At 39.9% G+C, this 18,144-nt stretch overlaps 1 protein-coding gene across 1 annotated transcript in view; it reads left to right on the top strand.

Moving 5' to 3' along the window:
* LOC149470020 (C4b-binding protein alpha chain-like) overlaps positions 1–15,663 on the top strand; it is a 181,601-nt gene extending 165,938 nt beyond the window's left edge. Inside the window, exons 18-21 of the mRNA XM_089668352.1 lie at positions 277–468; positions 2,904–3,000; positions 7,429–7,508; positions 14,296–15,663. Of these exons, the coding sequence (XP_089524478.1) occupies positions 277–468; positions 2,904–3,000; positions 7,429–7,508; positions 14,296–14,468 (542 nt within the window). The 3' untranslated portion in view covers positions 14,469–15,663. The remainder of the gene's footprint in view (positions 1–276; positions 469–2,903; positions 3,001–7,428; positions 7,509–14,295) is intronic.
* The last annotated feature ends 2,481 nt before the right edge of the window (positions 15,664–18,144 follow it).

The raw sequence follows: 18,144 nt of genomic DNA, 5'->3' as shown, positions 1-18,144 counted from the left end.
GCTCAGTCTGTTTGCCTTTAACAAATCAACCCCTATGTGTTTGACACTTTTGTATCTAATGTCTTCCATTGATGTATTTAACAGCAATTAAAATGCATTGATTTTTCCTTGCTTTTCCTAGACAGAACTGGAATTGTAAACCTTCAGAACATGTAGGAATCTCTAGCTAAAATGATTTTGGAATGCATCCTGCTGTTGCCACGTTTGGCTCATTGATTCAATTGACTTCCTAAGAAAAAAATGTGTCATTATTGTGTTTTTGTTTTTTTTTGACAGCTGTCTGCAAGTCCCCTCCTGAACTTAAATATGGAGAGCTGGTAGAAACGTTTCCTAAAAAACAGTATTTTAATGTTGGTACATCCTTGAAATACAAGTGCCAACCAGGCTACATCTTCACTGAAAATACAAGCGATGAAATTACTTGTCTTCCTGACCTTAAATGGTCAGAACCTGAAGTATTTTGTAAACGTAAGTTTGTAACTCATGGAGGATTAAAATACCTAAACACTAGATTTATTTGTATGTGTTGACTATGTATAAATGCAACACCTGACACAGACCCCTTAGTTAATGTCCGTTACTTAAAGAAAGAAAATTGGTTGGCATACATACAGCACTATGCTCTAGACCAGTGGTTCTCAACCTGTGGAACCTCAGGACACACATTTGTCTTTGGTCATTAAGTCACCCGAAAATAATTTAATTTCCGAAACATTATAATTTTTCCACATAACAACTTGTGCAGTATTCTATAATGTATATGCATTTTTTAAACAGTAAACAAACAGCTTCCTTCCAAAATGGATGGTGCAGTAATCACAGCAGTAGTGAAAATAAAAGTGCTGTTGAGGTAAAAGCTTAATAAAATAAGCAGTAATTGAAACATATGTAATTAATTAGAACTAATGAGAAAACTAGGGATGCTTTTTGGTAAGTGTCTCAAAGTCTGGGGTGATGGTAGACAAAGCAACTCTGAGGTTGTGTTCAGTGTTCATTCTGTTCCTTTTCATGCCCTCCCCTTTCATGGTTTCCTTCAGTCCTCCACTTTTATGCATACTTTCAGTCCCACCCCACCACCATCGCTTTCCTGTTTTTTTTCACTCCTTTCATGCACTCTGCATCATCCCACCACAAACCAGGAAAAGTACCTAGTGGAGTCATTCCCTGGCATCCTGTGGTGCTTTTCTTCCCTCCTGCTCGGCTGGCTGGAAAGAAGTATAGTTGTAGGTCACTTCCACCCAGAGCTGCCGTGGAGGAAGGAGGAATGAGTGCAAGGGCCATAGGACCACCATACACACCACCTTAATGGGCCGGCCGTTTTTGCGGTCCTGGCTGTCTTAACATTTATATTGGTGCGAAAAGCATTTTTTATTAAGCTTGTTGTCAGGGCACCGGATGTTTTATTGGGGCATTAGAGAGGCCTCCCCCTGGTCGTGACCCGCTTTTGGGTCGAGATTGTTTACTTGAGAAACATGGTTCTAGACCAGGGGCGGACTGACCATTTGGAAACTTGGGCGCTGCCCGAGGGCCCGGGGTCAGTAGGTGGCCCCATGAGATGCCCCTGTTACCTTTTTCATAGTCTCTTTTGAGTTTGGGCAAGGACACAGGGGCCCCATGATCCCCTATTGCCCAAGGGCCCCATGAGTTGTCAGTCCGCCCTTGTTCTAGACTCAGATGTGTAAGACTGATTTATTATTTATGGCTCCTACACCAAGCAATGACAATCAGCAATCTCTGATGTGAAGACTCTAAGAATATTTGTCAAATAGTTGGGAAGAAATTGGCGGATTTACATCCATGCATCACGTAAAACTCAATACATTCACTGACGCGTTGTGGGGCCACTCATTTTAAAGCGCACCCAACACAGTAAGGCAATGCACCATAGGGCATTGTGTCAAAAGTCTGAGAATTTTGGGAAGTTTTCAGTTGGCTGCCCTACAGCAACGCACATTAATGTGTGACATAATGCATGTGCGTAACACACCACACAAATGTAACATGGCCCTCAAAGATAAATCTATGAACTGGCTGTCTATATTTATTTATATAATTAAATATCTATGCATTACATGACTTTCTAGTTTCTCATCAGTAGAAAAAAATGATACATTTATATAAACATTTGTGGAATCACTGACCCAGAACAAGGCCATTAAGTATTCAGAGCAAACACAGCCTGGAAAAAAAACAAAGAGAATATAAAAAATGTTATTCCAATTTTTTCTTTTAGGCCTGGTTCACACCTATGCGTTTTTTTGTACATTTTTCATTTTGCAGAAATGCACTACAGTCCATTTAACATGATTTTCTATGGGACACATTCACATCCTAGCGTTTTTCAGAAACCGCGCTTTTGGAAAGGGTCATGGACTTTTTTTCACGCAGCAGATTGAGTTTTTGGTGCAGTAGACTTCAATGGAACCACACCATAAACCAAAGTGTTGTGTTTTTGATGCATTTTTGATGCGTTTCGCATTTTCTATAGTATTTTTATAGTATCGAATGCAACTTTACACCCTCTCGCAGTCAAGTCGCTTCAAAGTAGTACAGGAACTTTTTCAAAGTCGTCTCATTGAAAAGGTTTCTGAACTACTTTGATGTGACTTTGATGCAACATTACACTCCCTTGCACTCAAAGTCTCATCAAAGTTATGCAGGAACCTTTTCAAAGTTGCTTTGATGCAATTTGAGTACCAGAGAGTGTAAAGTTGCAAAAAAGTCGCATTCAATATTTTCGGATTAGAAAACAAAAAAAAAATCACAAATTGCATCAAAAAGACATGTTCAAAGATGCAAAACATACCAGAATAATGCATTAATCGCAATAAGCATAGGTGTGAACCAGGCCTTATATTTTGTACATGAAAAATTAATATAATGGCTTTTTTTCATTGTTGCAGGCCTGTCATGTGGCAAACCAGGAGACATTACTCATGGACAAATGCAATTTAAAGACTTTTTGTTTGAATCAAGAGTAAACTATACATGTACACCAGGGTAAGTATATAATTGTGTATTTATGTATTATAGAGTAGTTGGTCTAGAGACAATTTGTCAATCTACAAAGAAGAAAATCAACTCCGCAATGGTATATGCTGTTATACTAACTAATCAAAGCAGCAGCTATCTGGCAATCATAAATATCAATATCAAATACAAAAAAAGACTTCCAATATTCTCAAAAATAAAGTGAAATTAAACTACTCTATACCTGAAATACTAAAAGTTCTAGGTGTAATACATCAAAAAACTATATAAAGTTCATACATCAATAATTTTCAAGATGAATGTGCAAAAAATTCATATTTAAACATCTCAAAAATGATGCATATATCTTCCAAATAAAGTGCTGTGCAATAAAAACTTGTATAGTCAAAATGAATGTCCAAAAGCGTGTACATAAATAAATGTGCAAATTCCATACATCAACAAAGTTCATGTGAAAAATAAATAATAAAGTTCTAATTCATAGTCCCACACTCCACACAGGAATTCCTGGAGCTCTTCTTATATTCTCTTCTTAATCCCCAAAATAAAGTGCTCTCCACCACCTTAAGTACTTCATAAACTCACCAGAAACCAATGCTGGTAAAATTATGAACCAGCAAACAACCAATACAGTGAGGAACAGACGTATTTGAACACCCTGAGATTTTGCAAGTTCTCCCACTTAGAAATCATGGAGGGGTCTAAAATTCACATTGTAGGTGCATTCCCACTCTGAGAGACAGAATTGAAAAAAAAAAGATTCAGGAAATCACATTGTATGATTTTTAAAGAATTTATTTGTCTTGCACTGCTGAACATAAGTATTTGAACACCTAAGAAACAGCAAGAATTCTGGCTCTCAAAGACCTGTTACTGTGCCTTTAAAAAGTCCACCTCTACTCCACTGATTGATCTAACTTAGCAGCACCTGTCTGAGCTCTTTAAAGACACCTGTCCACCCCACAGTCAGACAGACACCAACTACTACCATGGGCAAGACCATAGAGCTGTCAAAAGACACCAGAGACAAAATTGTGGACCTCCACAAGGCTGGAAAGGGCTACGAGGCAATTGCCAAGCAGCTTGGTGAAAATAGATCAACTGTCTGAGCAATTGTTAGAAAATGGAAGAGGCTAAAGACGACAACGTTAGTCTCCCTTGGACTGGGGCTCCATGCAAGATCTCACCTTGTGGGGTATCACTGATGATAAGAAAGGTGAGGAATCAGCCCAGAACTACAAGGGAGGAGCTGGTCAATGACATGAAGATAGCTGGGACCACAGTTTCAAAGGTCACTGTCGGTAGAACACTACGCTGTCATCGTTTCAAATCATGCATTGCATGGAAGGTTCCCCTGCTCAAGTCATCACATGTCCAGGCCCATCTGAAGTTTTCCAATGACCATCTGGATGATTCAGAGGAGGCATGGGAGAAAGTCATGTGGTCAGATGAGACCAAAGTAGAACTTTTTGATCTAAACTTCACTCGTCGTGTTTGGAGGAAAAAGGATGAGTTGCAAGGGAACACCATCCCTACTGTGAAGCATGGGGGTGGTAACATCATGCTTTGGGGGTACTTTTCTGCGAAGGGGACAGGACGACTGCACTGTATTAAGGAGAGGATGAATGGGGCCATTTATTGTGAGATTTTGAGCAACAACCTCCTTACCTAAGTCAGCACATTGAAGATGGGTCGTGGCTGGGTCTTCCAACATAACAACGACCCGAAGCACACAGCCAGGATAACCAAGGAGTGGCTCTCATAGTGGGAATGCACCTACAATGTGAATTTCAGACCCCTCCATGATTTCTAAGTGGGAGAACTTGCAAAATCGCAGGGTGTTCAAATACTTCTGTTCCTTACTGTATAACGATCACAATCCCCGGTCCCACTCCAAAGGATTATTCCATATACACTTGAAACTCATAAGCAAGAGGAGGGAAGAGAGACAAGCCTCTCATAGCATAAAACCATCCTTTAAAAAAATCTTTATTTGTAATAAGCAAATATTACACTTACATTTAGTGTGTGTCTCCATGGATCTGATTAAAATCATAAGTGGTGTTGCCTCCAGCCAGTGAACACTGCGTAGTGATGTCATATCCAAACCCCACCCTACACATTTAGTCATCAGACTTCTTTCACATGGCATTATTATTTAACAAATGGTACTTCCTTCTTATCGAAAAAAACATAACTTAGAACATACTCAGGTGGCTTACTGGCGGGTCCCATCCAACCAAAAATTACTCCCATATTAGCAATACCCAACAACAAAATGGTGGATCATTTAAAATGGCCGCATAGAAAAAACCTTTAAAGGGGCACTCTTCATAAAAACAAAATAAGATCAAATGAAAATATATAATGTGAACCAAAAATATATTAAAAACCTATTGAAAATGGATACAACCTAAGAGGGCAGAATAAAAAATAAAAACACAAAAAGAAAAGTAAAAATAAAAACAAAAATGCAAATGCAAAAATAAAAACAAAAACAAAAAAAACGATTTACATCCCTTCTAATACTTAATCCCCTTGATTGTAATGTATCCCCTTAGTGTCACTTTTTGATACTTTTCTCACCATATCTCTTCTCCTCCATTGGTTAGTAACCTTCACTATGCCATAAAACACCAATAAACTAGGATCATGTATAATGCTTTAATTTGAAGTGTCTTAAAACATTATGCATTTCAAAACAATTTTTATATTGTTTATGTGCTCTCCTATCCTATCCTTCAATCTCCTAGTTGTTCTGCCAATATATTGCATATGGAATGGACATTCCAACACATATACAACATGAGAGGAATTACATGTAATAAATTGTTTTATAATGTATTCTCTCTGTTTTGAGTTGAATTTAGTTTTTTTTCTTTTTATCTTTTTGGTCATCTTACAGGCATCACATCTATTACATTTTTGGAACCCTGCAATTTCAAAAAACATCCTAGGTTTTTTGGGAGGTTCAATCACAATATGTACGATCTTCATGAGAAGAGAGCGATTATTTCTGTAAACAGAATTGCTCTCTCCCAGCGAAGATCGTACATAATTTGATTGAATGTCCCAAAAAAACCAGACCTTCGTATTGTACATATTATGATTGAACCTCCCAAAACACCTAGGTTGTTTTCGGAAATTGCAGGGTTCCACAAATGTAATAGATGTAATGCCTGTAAGATGACCAAAAAAGATAAAAAGAGAAGGGCACCCCCCACTGTCCCCAGCAAAAAGGAACTTGTAATAACTGCCTGGCAGTACCTTAGAGGCTGGCTTATTCGTTTGAGGGTCAAGTACTGACAGACCGGGTGGGTGAAGCAGGGAGAGTGAAGCATTGGGAGCCACGCCATAAACAAAGAGCAAAAGATTGTTCACACTCCTCCTTTTCAACTAATACATTCAGACACCGATATATCGATGCATCCCTAATTCTTAATTAGCTACACATGCCCAAAGGAACATAAAAGATAGCAATAACACTCTAACTCTCTAATGGGAGATTTGTGCTTGTCTGGACTATACAATTTTACAATCTAAGAAGATTGTAAGCTCCCAGGATCAGGGCCCTCCTAACCAGGGGCGGACTGACCATTTGGAAACTCAGGCACTGCCCGAAGGCCCGGGGCCAGTAGGGGGCCCCATGAGATGCCCCTGGTACCTTTTTCATAGGCTTTTTTGAGTTTGGGCAAGGACACAGGGGCCCCATGATCCCTTATTGCTCGGGGCCCCATGAGTTGCCAGTCAGTCCGCCCCTGCTCCTAACCCTCTTGTATTGAACTGTATTGTTGCTGTATTGTCTCCCGTTATGTTGTAAAGCGCTGAGCAAACTGTTGGTGCTATATACATTCTGTATAATAATAATAATAGTCAGATCTCCATATTCATCTTTCAAATCTAAAAACTAAAGTGTTACTTCCATGAATACTACAGGATCACCCATGAATATCTCTGTGATAATTTATGTTTGTTGCACCTTACGGTAATTCTGATTGTATAAATCTATATAGTACTTATAGTCTGAAACCCAATATACTTGTAAAAGAAAAAAAATCATATTAATTTGTTCAGATTGCAGGATATCACATAGGAAATTATGTGTATTTGTAATTAAGCATGGTAATTACATCATACCGGGCATGAGTGAAACAGTCCAATTATTCTTTGCTGTAAATTGCTGTAAACAGATCAATGGGGAAGATTATGGTGGTTTTAAGGAATATAAATGGCTTTTTAAGTTTTATTTTTGGCAAAAGAAAAAAAGTCCAAATATCAATTTAAAAACTTTAGAGCCTGCACACTGTTTTTTTTTATTTTATATTCTCTATTTTTTTTGTTATATGTTCAAAATTGGTAATGACAAACTAATGTTGTGATTAAAACGGACTGTTGGTTACCAACGTTGACTGATTAATTATAATACACATATTCCAGATATACTATGATTTCAAGAAGGAACTACAGGTACTGTCAAGCAGATGGAACTTGGAATGGTACATCCCCAGTGTGTAAAGGTAAAGCAACAATACAGGTTTAAAGAATATGTAAACCCAACATTTCATATTCCTGATGTGTTAAAAAGTATCCTGTTCTCTTTGTATTGCTTCCATTACATGAAATCCCAGGTGTTCCTGCCAGTCTCTCTGCTTTCTTCTTAAAAACTGACTACACTAGGCACGAGTGCACAGTGTGGTCAGTTCTTTAGCTGTGCAGAGAACTCAGCTTGCTCTCCTCCAATGATCAGATTTGTGCTGACACGCCCACCCCCCTTCTACACAGCTATTTACTCAGAAGTTCAGTGTACTGCTGTTTCCCCACCTTCACTTCTCTATGCAACTAGAACAGGGGGTATGTGATCACTGATAAAAATAGAGAAAAAAAGGTGTTTTGTAACGTTTTTTATATGTATAGACAAATGTTTTGCCTTTCATTTCTATTTTAAACTGCATGGGTTGTTTGCAGCTGGGATGACAAGTGTATTACATTGTATAGGCTGAGCAGTTGCTGGTATTCACAAACTCCTATCATCACGGCTGCTGGAATCCACTGATTCTTGCTGCAGAGTGATTGCCTGTGTAAAGAAGGCCTAGGGATCTGTTCACACTAGTGTGAGTTCAGATGCGAATCGTGTCGCACAGAATTGCATGACAAGGTAAATCACATTGTTTTCAATGACGCCTGTTCACATCAATGGAACTCAGCACAGTATCTGCAGACCTTATCCAAGTTGCATCCAAGCTACACTACATAATCGCACTGAAAATCAGATCACAGTCGGATCTCAGCAGTGTGAACCTAGCCAAAGTGGAATTCCAACTTTACCCTAACTGCTCTTAAAACTGTCCCCTCTCCCCTTCTAACACCTATGCTTACTAACCTAAGTAAGAAAGATGTACATACAGAACTTACCTATTTTCAGGCCACTTTGGTCTGGTCATGTGATCTTCTTTGTGCTGTCAGCCAGCGGCAGCTGGAGGAGAGAGGAGATAGTACTCTGACAATGGCTAGTAAAGCCTGAAGTGGTGACATCAATAGCCCATCTGTTGTCAGCGCTCTCGTCTCCCCTGTAGCCACTCTGCCTGACGCAGATCACATGACCAGAGCGGCATGATAATAGGTAAGTATATACATCTTTTTTTCACAGGTTAGTTGGCACAGTGTTAGGTGGGGGGAGGGGACAGTTTTCAAAATAATTGGGATAAGTTGAAATTTCATAGATCCACATATACACTGCTCAAACAAATTAATGGAACACTTTGAAAACACATGAGATCTCAATGGGGAAAAATCTCTTGCTGGATATCTATACTGATATGGACTGGGTAATGTGTTAGGAACGTAAGGATGCCCCATCGTTTGATGGAAATGAAAATGATCAACCTACAGAGGACTGAATTCAAAGACACTCCGAAAATCAAAATGAAAAAATGATGCAGCAGGCGAGTCCATTTTGCTGAAATTTAGTTGCAGCAACTCAAAATGATACTCAGTATTTTGTATGGCCCCTTCATGCTTGTATGCATGCCTGACAATGTCGGGGGGGGCTCCTAATGGGACGACGGGTGGTGTCCTGGGGTATTTCCTCCCAGATCTGGACCAGGGCATCACTGAACTCCTGGACAGTCTGAATTGCAACCTGGCGGTGTTGAATGGACTGAAACATGATATCCCAGAGGTGTTCTATTGGATTTAGGTCAGGCGAGCATGGGTTCCATTCAAAGGTATCAATTCCTACATCCTGCAGGAACTGCCTGCATACTATTGCCACACGAGGCAGAGCACCAGCATAGGATCTGACAATGGGTCCAAGGATTTCATCCCGATACCCAATTGCAGTCAGGGTGCCATTGTCTAGCCGGTAGAGGTCTGTGCGTTCCTCCATGGATATGCCTCCTCAGTCATTCTGAACAATGTTACAGGTAGCATATAATCCTCCATGGCTTCTCCATACCCTTTCACATCTGTCACATGTGCTCAGAATGAACCTGCTCTCATCTGTGAAAAGCACAGGGCACCAGTGGTGGACCTGCCAATTCTGGTGTTCAATGGCAAATGCCAATTGAGCTCTATGGTGCTGGGCAGTGAGCACAGGGCCCACTAGAGGATGTCGGGCCCTCAGGCCACCCTCCTGGAGTCTGTTTCTGATTGATTGGTCAGAGACATTCACACCAGTGGCCTGCTGGAGGTCATTTTGTAGGGCTCTGGCAGCGCTCATCCTGTTCCTCTTTGCACAAAGGAGCAGATACCGGTCCTGCTGATGGGTTAAGGACCTTCTATGACCTTGTCCAGCTCTCCTAGGGTAACTGCCTGTCACCTTGAATCTCCTCCAATGCTCTTGAGACTGTGCTGGGAAACACAGCAAACCTTCTGGCAATGGCACATATTGATGTGCAATCCTGGAGGAATTGGACTGTCTGTGCAACCTCTGTAGGGTCCAGGTATCACCTTATGCTACCAGTGTTGACACTGGCCCTAGTCAAATGCAAAACTAGTGAAAAACTGTCAGAAAAGATGAGTAGGGAAAAACATTTTAGTGTCCTCCACCTATAAAGCCATTCCTGTTTTGGGGGTCATCTCATTGTTGCCCATCTAGTGCACCTGTTGGTAATTTCATTAACACCAAAGCAGCTGACACTGATTAACAACCCCCTTTGCTACTTAACTGACCAGATCAATATCCCAGGAGTTTATTTGACTTGATGCTATACTCTGATTAAAAAGTATTCCTTAAATTTTTTTGAGCAGTGTATTAAATGACATGTGTATAAAAAAAATAATTCTGTTGGTTGCCAAATGTTTGCATAGTGCTGGAAAACATTTGTATAAATCATAATACTGTTTGAAAAAGTAGGTTATAAAAAGCCTTTTAGAATGCAGGTATTTAAAAAAAAGTAATAAATGGTATTCAAATCAGAAAAAAGAATGTGTGGCAGATTTAGGGACTTCCATCAACATTACATTTATTGACCTGCTGTAAAGGCCAGTTCACACCTGAACACAGTGCAGAAAACCTGCAATCCGAGTGTGTTTCCTGCACCACGTTCAAAACGCACTGCACTGGCAACTTGCAGTGAATGTCAATATTAACTTAATGGCACCCCAAATGCAGGTTGCAAATGCAGTGCGTTTGCCTGTACTGGATCAACTAGTACAGTAGTACCAGGCAATCAGGTTCCTATAAATGTGAACAATCCAAAACTTTTATATAAATTGGATGTGAAAACTATCAATATATAAAAAAAAATTTTCAAAAAGCACAAAAAGTCCATCCACCAAGTTTAATGGAATGTGCAGGTTCCTGGATTCACCCACAGCAGCGTGAATAGTGGTGTGAGAAAACACTCCAAGCAACCTTGTGCCCTCCACCACAAATGAGCCTCTTACCAGATACTTTGCATCTCCAGTAACAGAGCTCATTATAGCATGTGACATGACAAACGCCTTTAGGTAATCTGCCATAGTCCTCACCCAACCGCCAAGCTGAGCAGCTCCAAGATAAAAAACCCAGGCAGACCATTTACATCAAAGAAGAAGACAGAGGCATATATTTAATAAAAACAAAGACAGGTACTCACATATTAAAAGCAGAACACAAGCACAAAAGCCACTGATGCCTTGCCCGCAAGCCTCCTTGGCGGGCGTGATAATTTCACAAGTTCAAGCCCCTCCCAACGCATTTTTTTACCCACTATCATTAGTCACAAGTTCAAGCCCCCCTCAACGTGTTTTTTTACATACAGTCATTAGTCATCCCTGATCACCACCACACCAAGCATATGAAGATGCTATATTGCACTGGTGACAGTATGTAAAAAATAAATAATAAAAATTATATATTTAATTTCTTCATATTCCAAAAAATTTGTGACAAAAAAAATTATAACTTAAAAAACCTGCCATGCCTCTTATTAAATACTTTGGTGAGTCTACTTTCCAAAAAGGGGTAATTTGTGGGTTATTTGTACTGTCCTGGCATCTTAGGACCAGGTGGTAAGTACATCAGGATTGATCAATTTTCATATATATATATATATCATAGCTTGTGAACTCTATAACTTTCACACAAGGTAAATAATATACACTGATTTGGGTTATTTTTTTTCCAAATAAATGTTCTTCATAAATTTAGGTCAACATGTAATATTTAACCTGTAGGAAAGTTATAAAGTCTACAAACTATGGTATATATGTGTGAAAATTGATCAGTCCTGATGTACTGAATGTGTGTTTCATTTCTTAAGACCTTAAAAATGTCAGGACAGTACAAATACCCCCCAAATCACCCCTTTTTGGAAAGAAGACAGTCCAAGTTCTTTAGTAAGAGGCGTGGCAAGTTTTTGGAAGTTGCAATTTTTTGTAATTTTTTTGAAAAATGAAGAAATTAAAAAAAACAAACAAACATTTTTCATATTTTTTTTTATACACTGTCACCAGTGCAGTACAGTGTCATCATATAACTGGTGTGGCACTGATTAGGGACACTGACTGGTGACAGTATGGAGAAAAAATTAATATTTTTTTAATTTTTTTTATTTTTATTACATGTTCTACAATGTTTTATATATATAATTTTTACATATTATGATTTTTTTATAGCTGTGAATTTCATTGCTATGAGTAAGCATTTTACTGAATTAAATCGATTCATTTAGTAAGTATTGTGATTAGATGTGATTGGCCACAGCTAATCACATGGTACAGATAGGCTGTAATTGGCCCTGTTTGTACCATGTGATCACTGTGACCAATCACAGCTAGTAACATAATTGTACACAATGAATGGTATGAAAGTAAGCCATTCATCGTTTACAATTGTTATCTGATCTGCTGTGATTGGTCACAGTGACCACATGGTATCGCAGTCCGGTACATTGCTTTGTCATTGGCTGCGTCATTGGCTGTGTCCGGTGGACACAATGGGTGGCAGATCGCGCCCACAGCGTGGCTGCATGGCCACGTGCAAGCACCTTCCAGGAGGACTTCATACGACATCCACCTTGAACAAGGAAAGTCCCATCCAGTCGTCAATAGGCCAGGTGGGAAGTGGTTAAAGAGCAAATCTTTTTTCGTTATTTCTAGATAGAGAAGAAGAGTTAGAACCACTGTCAGCTTTTTTTTTTAATCAAAGTCTGTACACCCCCTGGAAATATTCTCTCTCGCTCTTAATCCTGGTGACCACTGTCACTGGGACAGAAAGTGATGGGAAATACAAAATTTTACACTTGTCAATAGAACAGGAATACAGGTGAAATCTTACAATAAAGACACCTGTTCCACTTTGTTGTGTCTCCAGGACAGCAATTGAATGGAAATATCCCAAAATGGGAAACTATGAATGTACTAACTATTCCCTACTCTCATATAAACTAAATAGTATTGTTTTGGCTTTATATACACATTAAAGAGGATCTTCATTCCCCCCACGTTCCATGTTTTTTACCCTCTTTTCTTTTTTCATTAGTACAATACAGAATTCACATACCCTCCCAGCAGGCGAATCCAGCGTTGTCCTGCTATGATTCACTGCACCACTGTCACACATCACCGTCTTGATTTCTGATGTCACCAGATGCTTCTCCCTGTTCAGGCAGCCTGGACCCCGGATTGCATGCCCCTGGGTCCCCCCACCTCTGCCTGCATGACTGGAGCCTGAAGCATCATGGGATATATGATGTACATATCCCAGGAGGCTTCAGAGCACAGAAGATATCATTCTGAAGTAGGCTACAAAGGTGACCAGGGTAGAGCCTACCTAGAATATTATATAAACTTATAAACAAACAATTTTTTTAATGTTTCACATTTGTGGAGGGTGTAGAAGTGAAATGATGCCTAGTGCATCAGATGGGCGGAGTTCTTCTTTAGGCCAATTAACCCCCCCACCCCTTTTTTGTATTTATTGTCTACTAGTCTAGTGGGAGAATCCTAAATTTTAAATGTATGTTCTTTGGGAGTTTAAAGGAAGAGAAATTAAAGGTACAAAGAAAAAAGTATAGAAAGTAAACAGTGAAATATTATCGCATACAATCCTGTAGCTACAGACTGCTACAGTTCTGCTCGGTTTCTGAAAGTGAGAAAATGTAACGGTGTCCAAGTTTAAGGTGTTCTGTAGTAAAGGAAGTGCTTTTTTGGGATCAACAATGGTGCAAAATGAGATTGAAAAGAAGTCCCTTCTTATGGACTGTTTATTAAAGCAGTTCTAAAGCCTTAACATTTTTTACCTTAATGCATTCCTTGCATTATAGTAAAAAATGTTTAGGCATCCGTTTTGGCTCCCCCTCCCCTTTAAATACCTGGGCCCTCATTCGATCCAGCACCATGCACGTCTTCAGCTCATCTCTCCCTTCACTTCCGAGTCTCACTGGCTTTGTTGGGGCTTCTGGAACCATTGGCTGCTTTCAATCAAATTGGTGTTACATTGAACATAAAGGTATTTTAGTGCAGGCAAAAGTGTTTGGATATGAGTAGATCTTATACATTTATAATTGCATGGGGCTAAAATGTATTCCTGCAGGTGGACTCTTTTTTGGCCACCTCACCTTTTTGCGACCTACACTTCTTCTAAGCAGCAAAAAAACAAACACACTTATTTGAAATTAAAATACATCTTAGATATCATGCATATTCCTTGGATATTACTATTTTGCATATAAGAAAAAAAACTATGTATTCAGAAAAAAGAAAACTAATTTTAAGTTAAAGCCAGGGAGCTGAGGTTTAATTTATGGATTCAATTAATTAAAATGATTATAAGGTAAATCTTCTAGTATGCGTAGCAATAATCAATATCCTCTCTCACAGCATCCATATGTGATCACATTTGGGAACTGCAAGAAGAAGCTAGAAAGTGCACATCAACCCCAGATGAGTGGATCAAGTATCTGCAGGTGCAGTACCTCTACCTCCAGATAGAAAACCTAAAGCTGGATATCGACATTAAGAAGAGGAAACTGAGTGCTGATAAGACGCAATAACACAAAGAAAACTAATATACAACACATAACATTTCACGTTTATACATTCTTTTGATTGAAAAAACAAAGAAAAGACAACGGGGTCTATTTATAAAACACTCAAATTCATCATCTTTTTTTGTGGAAAATATCAATTTTCACTAGTGTGCATATGTATACAGCTGGCCTTGGCAATTTTTGCAGTCACAATCACCATATTCCAACAAAGGGGGGGAGGGGGGGTTCAACATCTATTGTGTAGGCAGAGTTTGGCCATCTAATATTTTGACCATAATTCATACCACTCTAAATCTAGGGCAATTTATTCATTTTACCAAAGGCAAGGTGGTGAATGAAAGTGTTGCTAAACCCACAACAGTAAAATCTGTCTGTATATGCAGTAAAGCATGCTTTTTATACTCACTGTGGAACCTGAGGGGTTAATCCTCCACATTGTGTAAAAATTATGTTTGATCCTGCCTTCTCTGATCATCCCTTTCTTCCAGTGTTTCCCAAATATCTCCTGATAGAACAGATGCTAGGAACAAGCTGCACATGCTCAGTTTGGTATGTACTGCTAGATAGTTTTTTTTTCTTGGGAGAGTGCATGTAATCAGCACAGGGCCAATCAGCACTGTCCAGGCAGAGGTCAGGGGTTCTGCATCCTCCTAGACCACAATGAAAACTCCGAAACGCTGTAACCAGTGCTCTGCTGGATACTGATAGAAGTCAAAAGACTGCTCTAACTGCTGTTGAGAAAAGGTATTTAGCAGTTTATATTTATTAAAATAATTGCATTTCCATGTTGTGTGTACTGTGGGAGACCAGATAGAGTGAATGCAGAGTCCTGGGTTTAGTAACACTTTAATTTTTCATGAAGTTTTTTCAAGTCTGTCTTTCACCATGGTTCCACTGTAACTTCAAATTTAAAAATTTGAAGGATGCCAAGCAATATAGTAAAATTGACAAGCACAATTGTGAAAATTGTGCAGGAAACCAAAAATTTACACTTTTGCAGGTTTTATAAATAGATCTCATACTGTATGTGTTACATGCTGACAATATGTGTATTTTTCTTGCAAAATATGTAACTATTTTTCTATTGCATAGATTATAAACTACATTTTTATTCATGCTTTTACAAGTTTGTCATTTGATCACGTATGCAGCATATGGCAACTTTTTTTAAAATAAATGCTTTAGTAGATGCAAATAAGCCTGCCATTCTATTGTGTTATTTCATGCAGGAACATAGATATATGGGGGGGGGGTGGATGAGAAGGTCCAACGTCCCCTCCAGAGTGCCCCTGGCATGGATTCCAAAGCTGCTGTTAACCATGCTTCACTGATGCCTGTGGCTGCCTGAAATGTTGCTTTTGCATATTTTTTTTTCTATACAGGCATGAGGATTGAAGATTGAAGGGACTGCATGCAATTTGTCTTTTTCCATTGTGCTCTGCATGTGGTTCTTTCCACACTTTAGTGTACTGTGTTAGTTAGCAACAGAGCCATGACCCAATCTCTGAAGACTCATTTAGGCTAGGTACATGCCTAAGCGTTTTGTGGTGCATTTTGCAGAAATGCACTACAGTCCATTTAACATGATTTCCTATGGGACACGTTCACATCTCTTTTCATCCGGTGCAATTTTTGGAAAGGGTCAGGGACTTTCTTAAATCCAAAATATTGCGTTTTGGTTCAATAGGCTTTAATGGAGATGCTGCAGAAATGCATGTAGTGCATTTTTTATGTGTTTTGCGTTTTAATCAGCCCAGCAACAAGTTGGCCAAAAAAAACCCTATAAAAATGGAAAACACATCAAAAACACATGTGCAAAAACACAAGACGCACCACAAAAAGCACTGAAGAAACGGATGAAATGCAAACTGCATAGGTGTGAACCTAGCCTCAGTGATTAAGCCCATGAGATTGGAATATGATCTTTGAGCACTGAGCTTTGCATTTTGTCAGTTTCCAGACCCATGTGGACTGTGTCATCGAGCTACAGAGTGCCCTCAAGTTTCAGAGCCATGGCGTAGCCTCTGGTGTAACCCAGTTTCCGATCACTCCCTGTGTGAAAAACCCCTGTATATGGTGGATGACCTGGTCTGTCGCCTTAAGACACTGCTCTCTGAATCGTGGTGCTTTTTAGACCCTTCGTTACTTTGTCAGCTGCAAAGCACTCTCCAGGTCTACAGCTGTGGCACGTCTTCATTTGTGACCCAGTCTTTGCAGTCTGTCTCTGACTCGGACTGTGGTTAACATATCCTGATATATGACCTTTGGGTAATGCTTTATGGCATTTCTAAGTCCACTGTGTTAGTGACTGGAATGGCGGTGCATTGTGTATATGAGGAAGAATGACTGTCACTCCATGTTTGCCCCAATCACCACAGATTAAGACAGCGCCGGGCAGTCTCTTCACTGAGCGTCCCTGATGCCCTTCCTGTCATCTGGGACCCCCACATTTCCCAGGGCCTGGTTGCAAGTGCAACCTTTGCAATCCTGGTAGTTCCACCAATAGCTCCCATATACACACACATACTTGCAGAAAAACACAAATCAGAGGCATCTACATACAAAAACATCAGTTGTACTACACATGTTACACATTGCTACACATGTCAGAGTGAGAGCAATAACTCTAGGCCAAATTTTGACAGTTAACTCTAAACTGATGAGCTGTAAAAGATTTTAAAGTGTTGCCTTTGGAAAATTATGGATACCAAAGTTTATCACCTATTTAGGGAAATGCCCAGTTTTAAGGCTTGACATGTTGGATATCTATTTACTTGATACACCTTACCTGTTATATTTTATATTGCCACTGTCTCCTTTATCTTTCCCTTCTCTGTCCTGTGTTCTGGCTCAGCTCTCCCATGTATGTAGACTTTCCGGGAGCATTCTACCATGCTTCTGGGTAGCTCCCCTACCCCCAAGCTTTGTGCACCACACAGAGAAATCCAGGGGATGTAGTCAGCTGCTCTCCTCTTCTTAACTTATTATCTATGTTAGCTTGTAAATGTGACCGGACGGAAGAGCTGGAGGAGAAGAGAATGCACCCTGTACCTCCTCCTCCTTCCCTCTTACTCAGCATTCCCAGTGACACCAATACAGTGATCAGTGCTAAAAACAACCCCACTGGCACTGTACTAATGGCATTGGGCAGGAAGGGGTTAACATGAAGGGTGATCAAAGGGTTAACTGTGTGCTGGGAGTGTTTTACTGGGGGGCTGTGTGTTGGTGCTTCACTGTAAACACACTGCTCTGGATAGCTGTGCTGTGCATCCAGTGCAGTGTGCCCGAGCCGACAGGTAGGAGGACTGTTGGTAAACAAAGCTGTTCTCCTCCCCGTCAGAGATGCTCAGAAACCACCGAGCGCCGGCGGGTAATCACCGGCTGGGACCCGGTGATTTTCAGCTGCGGCCGCGAATGGCGGTGCGAGTAGGGCGCACGCTCAGCTCACGCATGCCCCCTACTCAGTGATACAAAATCACATATATATATATATACACACACACATGATTTTGTGCACCCCTGCCACCCTGTAGCAGTATATCTACTATAGGGCAGTCAGGATGTGGTTAGAAAACATTTTTTTAATTAACGTACTGGACCCTAAGTTTTCCCAGTTTTTTTATTAATAATAATATTATTATTCAGTAAGGACTACTTCACTGCAGGGGTTGGGTTTTCT

Source organism: Staurois parvus, unplaced genomic scaffold (assembly GCF_062004578.1).
Source record: "Staurois parvus isolate SC_StPar_1 unplaced genomic scaffold, SC_StPar_1.0 ptg000056l, whole genome shotgun sequence".
Taxonomy (NCBI): Eukaryota; Metazoa; Chordata; class Amphibia; order Anura; family Ranidae; genus Staurois; species Staurois parvus.
Note: the sequence above shows the minus strand (reverse complement) of the source record. Positions and strands in the feature narration are given on the sequence as shown.